General features: G+C 35.7%; 1 protein-coding gene across 1 annotated transcript in view; it reads left to right on the forward strand.

Annotated features, from left to right (window-relative positions):
• cul4b (cullin 4B) overlaps positions 1 to 4,451 on the forward strand; it is a 49,878-nt gene extending 45,427 nt beyond the window's left edge. Inside the window, exons 17-20 of the mRNA XM_055643599.1 lie at positions 217 to 322; positions 924 to 1,096; positions 2,721 to 2,873; positions 3,160 to 4,451. Coding sequence (XP_055499574.1) covers positions 217 to 322; positions 924 to 1,096; positions 2,721 to 2,873; positions 3,160 to 3,255 — 528 coding nt within the window. The 3' untranslated portion in view covers positions 3,256 to 4,451. The remainder of the gene's footprint in view (positions 1 to 216; positions 323 to 923; positions 1,097 to 2,720; positions 2,874 to 3,159) is intronic.
• Positions 4,452 to 6,000: the final 1,549 nt, after the last annotated feature.

Consider the following 6,000-nt stretch of genomic DNA (forward strand, 5'->3'; position numbering starts at 1 on the left):
CCAATTAACACATTTGAAACATTTAATAGTTTATTAAATAATCAGGATATTACTGATGTTGTAAAGTGGTAAATAGGATAGAATTCATACATTTTCTGAATCTAACTAGCTCCTCGTAACTTAATGTTCAAATTTAATTCAGGTAAGTTGTGACAACCATTTATTAATAAAAAATAATATTTTTTAATTGTTAAATGTTATCTCCTTTTATGATAGGGTAAGAAAGAGCTTCAAGTGTCACTTTTCCAAACTCTGGTACTACTAATGTTTAATGAAGGGGAAGAGTTCAGTTTGGAGGAAATTAAAACAGCAACTGGAATAGGTTTGTGTACTTTTATTTTAACCAAAAATGGGGATTTTATTGAATGACGGTATAATAAGTCTGTAGGTGTCCATGAGCTCTCATTAGTAAATTGAACAAAACTAAATTGGAAATATACGATTCTAAGAAAGCAAATGTCAGAAACTTATCTTAATTTTTAATCAAAGTAATTCTACTGCAAAGTAGAATAGAAACAAAGCAAGATTGTTAAATTCTGGAGCAATGGATTTCATTTATTCTGATTATTCTCTAAATGTAATAATTAATTGGTTTGGTTCATATTAGTTAGATAATTTTAGCTGCTAATTAAGGCACATGACAACCTAAAAAAAATGGAGGGTATTTTTTTTTCTTGGTTTCCAATGTTTTTTGCACACTTGGTCATCCATTCTTGCATGGACATTAGATGAGACTAGTATCAGCCGTGATGTCCTTCAATTTTGAAAAGCCTGCTCTCATTCACTGCCTTGGCACACAAGAAAATAGCCAATTATTCAAAATACTTGGGAGGGGTTTGTAGTATAATTCTTGTAAGATGGGAGTGCCAAAGTCTTCTCAAATGCTTGTATAAAGTTGTTAATTATGAACATTTCATCATCAGAGGATGGAGAGTTACGAAGAACATTACAGTCATTGGCATGTGGCAAAGCACGTGTACTGACCAAGACTCCAAAAAGCAAAGACATAGAAGACTGTGATAAATTCACCTGTAATGATGATTTCAAACATAAGTTGTTCAGGATCAAGATTAACCAGATCCAGATGAAAGAAACGGTATGCAAAATCCCTCATTATTCAGAGGGCAACCAGTTAAAATACACATCACACTAATTGTGTTCTGTCAGTGTGAATGTCAAGTCAAGTCGAGTTTATTTGTCACATACACATACGAGATGTGCAGTGAAATGAAAGTGGCAAAGCTCGCGGACTTTTGTGCAAAAGACAAACAACCAAACAAACTATAAACACAATCATAACACACATATTCTTTTACATAATAAATAATGGAAGGAAAAACGTTCAGTAGAGTTAGTCCCTGGTGAGATAGGCGTTTACAGTCCGAATGGCCTCTGGGAAGAAGAGATGTTTGTACTGCTATAAGGGTTGTTAGTTTTGCAGGGTGGAGTGCTCTTTTGGGATCCAGCGATTCCATGCCAAAGCATGGGCACAGATCTCGATTTAGAAATTGCCCTGCAACTAAATCATTAAGTTTATTTAGCCACTTTTACCAACTATTCCATGGACTATTGAGTGTGCAGGACTGCTAAGCATAAAATTAACGTTCACCCCCAGCATGGCAGCTTTTGTTATACTTTCTATGTTTTTATTTTAGGAATTTTGCAATAATTTATCTCCCTCATCCTGGGTATGTTCTTTAGCTTGACAGGTTGGACTGGTGATATTTGCTATTTTTGAAGCATTTTCTTATTGTTTACCTCTCTCTCTTTATTTTTCCTGAAGTCTGGTGTATAGTAATATGTCCGTTATTCATTTTCACAAGTGGTCATTCTGAATATCTGAGCACTGGACAGTTAATGTCAGCAGATTTTTGGCGTAGGAATATATTCTTTCATCACTCAATTTTTTTTATTTTTTTTTTATTTTGTTTATATAAAATCTCTTCCTCTTAAAACCAGAATCACTTATGGATCAGAATGATATTTACCCCTCAACCCGTATCTACTGCTGCATCTTGTTACATCTGGATCATTGACCATGTTAAAATTAGCTTGATACAGATGAGGATTACTGTCAAAACCTAGCTAACTGCACTAAAGAAAATTTAGTTTTTAAATCCACATTAAAAACCATTCTCTATGATGAATTAAACAGAAATGGTTTACTTTTAAAATTGAATCATTAAATTTGGTATCTATGCTAAAATATATATTTGCCACAAATGTAGTTCTCTAGTCCATCACTCTCTGGCTGTTGTCTAAGGCTAATTCACTCCATTCTCAACCAACCAATTTCCCCTCTACTTTCAAGATTACCTTCATATGTTTTGCTATATTAAAGACACTGCAGAAGTAAAAGAAACCTGTGAAACGTTAGTTCATGGTTGGTTTTTGTAAAAGTTTTTAATATCCCTTGACTAATTTTTGCTTTGCAAACATTATTTCCATTTAGTTCTAGTATTAGTAGGAAAGAACTGCAGATGCTGGTTTAAATCGAAGGTAGACACAAAATGCTGGAGTAACTCAGCGGGACAGGCAGCATCTCTGGAGAGAAGGAATGGGTGATGTTTCGTGTTGAAACGTCACCCATTCCTTCTCTTCAGAGATGCTGCCTGTCCTGAGTTACTCCAGTATTTTGTGTCTACCTTTAATTCCAGTATCAGTAAGGTTGGTGTGATTAACTTTCAAGTATTGCAACTTTAACACTTTCTTTCTTATAGATTGAAGAACAGGCCAGCACTACTGAGAGAGTGTTCCAAGATAGGCAGTATCAAATAGATGCTGCTATTGTTCGAATCATGAAAATGAGAAAAACTTTGAGCCACAATCTTCTTGTATCTGAAGTATATAACCAGCTGAAATTTCCAGTCAAGGTATACACTACAACCTTTTTGAATATGGGTAATAGTATGTCAGGCACAAAGCTTGATGTAGAAAGGGGTCTTTTGATAATTTGATTTTATTAACATAATTTTTCATCCTCTCGGAATCTGCAAAGGAATAATGGTGTATTTGGGAGCAGGAGTGTGTTCATTCTAGGCCATCAGAATTTTCTAGATAAAAAACAAGTAATTTGCTAAAATGAAATCGGAATTAAACCACAATCGGCATCACGTTATTTTGTGCCATGTAAATAACATTTCACATTTCTTCTTTCAGCCTGCTGATCTAAAGAAAAGAATCGAATCTTTAATTGACAGGGACTACATGGAGAGAGACAAAGAAAATACCAACCAATACAACTATGTGGCGTAAACATTCAGATGAAGACAAACTTCTTCAAGCACTTCAAACCTTGGGTGGTCAATAGCTTAGTGCTATGATGTTAATCCCAGTAAATGAGTTTTTAGTTGGTATTGCCTAGAAATATATGGACAATGGCATTACTGAAATAACTTGGAGAGAACTTCGCTGAAGGAAAATGTGCCCATCCAGAGAGTACTTTGTGAATCTCTGCTAATGCTATTGGACTTCGACATGTTTGAGTTAGCAGTGGTCACCAAAAGCAAGTGCGGCCCCTCCCCAACTTTCAAACTAACTTGGTAATTGTGAAGAACGGATGCAATACTAAGCTGCACCTCATCAGTTTTGTCTTCTTGATTAGCCACATCATTTTTGAATCAATTTGAGTTGTGTCCATGTTTTCTTTGGAGGGACAGCTTGTTTTATTTTTCTCTTTTCCTTCTAAATGAGCATGTCTTCAGAACTACTTGATATCATTAGGCATCCCAACAGATATCATTCACACTTGAAACAGAATTGAGCGAAGCCTAATTGCTCACTATTTCTGAAAGTTTTATTTTAACCTGATTTTCGTATTGCAATGAAATAATTGGTATCAGTCCTTAGTTGTGAACATTATCTTTAAATGTTTTACTTTAAAAATATGGATTTTGTTCATTTTTGCCAGCATTTTTGACAACTAAAGGAGGTGCCAAAAGTGGAATGTGGGTAATAAACTATTGTCTGTAATGCAGTGATGTCTGTTTTGTATTTTGACCCTGCTGGAAAATTCCAAAGCATTTGCCATGTTGTATTTATCACAACAGTAATAGATTTAACCACTGAGAATGCAGCAACATTTGGAGATTTATGGCTGGACATAACTTTTATCAGAGTGTAGTCTGCAGAAATACATTTTTGTCTCAACCTTCGCTCAGCTTGGGTTGTGTAAAATCTTGATTATTTCCTGTATTATTAAACCTTATTTGGAGGGGAGGTAAAGGGAGAAGAACCTGGTAAAATGCCTGTTAAACTGCTCTGGCAATTGTGAAAATTAAACATCAAATGAACAACAAGAGGCCTTTGTACTTACAAGCGAGCAGCAGAGGTGCACAAAGACTACTGTGGCTTTTCCAAATGAAATTGTTATATATGTACATATGTGTCCCTTACCGAAAGTGAATGAGGTCCATATTCAAGGTTTTTGTGTTGAATAAATATTCAATAAATAGTTTTTGTGTAATAAGTCCAATTAATTTCCCTTTCTCTTCCCACATTAGCAATGGGTTTGGGAGAGTTTAATTGTTCAACTATAAATACAAAATTGTTGGAGCTAAGAAAAGATTCAGTCTGGATAATGGGATTTTCACTTCAGGATAGTAACTTCTGCGGGAAAGACTATTTTACTCCTGGTTGCAAGCAGCATTAGGTTTAGATGTGTGTTCATTCATGGTTGAATTGTGTTGGTGGACAGAGGATTGCTAGCACCCGTGGCATTGTCCCTCAGCTGGCCAGATGGAATATTGCTAGATGGAAAAAAATCAATCTCTTGGTTCTGCATGATGCTGCCTCATTCCAGGTGCAATTCTCAAACCAATTTATGTCACTACTTCCATTGTATGCATTCACTTGGTGAACTAGAATGCACATTGTTTATCAACATTGGTTGAATTATAAGTTATTTAGCAATCTGCGAGCCCACATCATATTTTATTATATGTATAGCAGAACTACCACCTAAACTGTTGAAGTGGCAAGATCTTGAGGAAGACTCTGTCAAGAATTTGGGTGTGAGCGTTAATCACATTGAAGGTTAGAGGTTTTGAAGCAATAATTTCAAGTACATTTAAATCCCTGCAAGACTTATAGTAACTCTTGTACTATGTATGAAATACAAAGCAAAAGGTGCCTTGGTGCAGCACGGTGGCGCAGCGGTAGAACTGCTGCCTTACTGCACTTGCAGCGACGGAGACCCAGGTTTGAACCTGATTACGGGTGCTGTCCCACATGCAATTTTTTTTCTATTAAAAATCTCAAATTGTGGAGTACTGAGGCAAATAAATAAATGATGGGTCTTTATCCCAAACATTATGGAGGGCACTATACATGTTTGTAGATTAAATTACTTGGTATAGTGTAAATTGTCCCCAGTGTACATGTAGGATAGTGTTAGTGTGTGGGGATCACTGGTCGGTGCGTATCCGATGGGCCAAAGGGCCTGTTTCTGCGTTATATCTCCAAACTAAACTAACCAATTTAATACTATGGGATTTTCAGGCGATTGATTTAGTCTAGTAGTATTGAGAACACATTACTTTAAAATAGCGACTTAATATACATTCATCAGCAATAGCATTGGGGTGTGATTTTTAAATTGAATTAAAGACATAACTATTTCTCTTATACAGTATTTTATCATTCATTAATTACTTCCAATCAATTGACTAGGAATGTTAACGAACAAAAGTAGACCATTTTTGCACTAGTTGCTTCCTCAGGCTCGATCTTAACATTGACATGCCCAAAGATCTTAGAGCAGAGCCCAAAGTTGGCGTTTACCATAGTTACATAGTTAATTACTCTGAAGAAGAGTTCCGACCTGAAAAGTCACCTATACATTTTCTTTAAAGATGCCGCCTGACCCGCTGAGTTACTCCAGCATTTTGTCTATATTTCGTTAATTACGCATCCAGCATTTGTCATAATTGTGCAGATTTTGTTATGGTTTACAGGTGGTCAGGCAGACCTCTAATTATCTTAACAGCTTCTGTGTTCTTG

This window comes from Leucoraja erinacea, chromosome 12, assembly GCF_028641065.1.
Source record: "Leucoraja erinacea ecotype New England chromosome 12, Leri_hhj_1, whole genome shotgun sequence".
NCBI classification, from domain to species: domain Eukaryota; kingdom Metazoa; phylum Chordata; class Chondrichthyes; order Rajiformes; family Rajidae; genus Leucoraja; species Leucoraja erinaceus.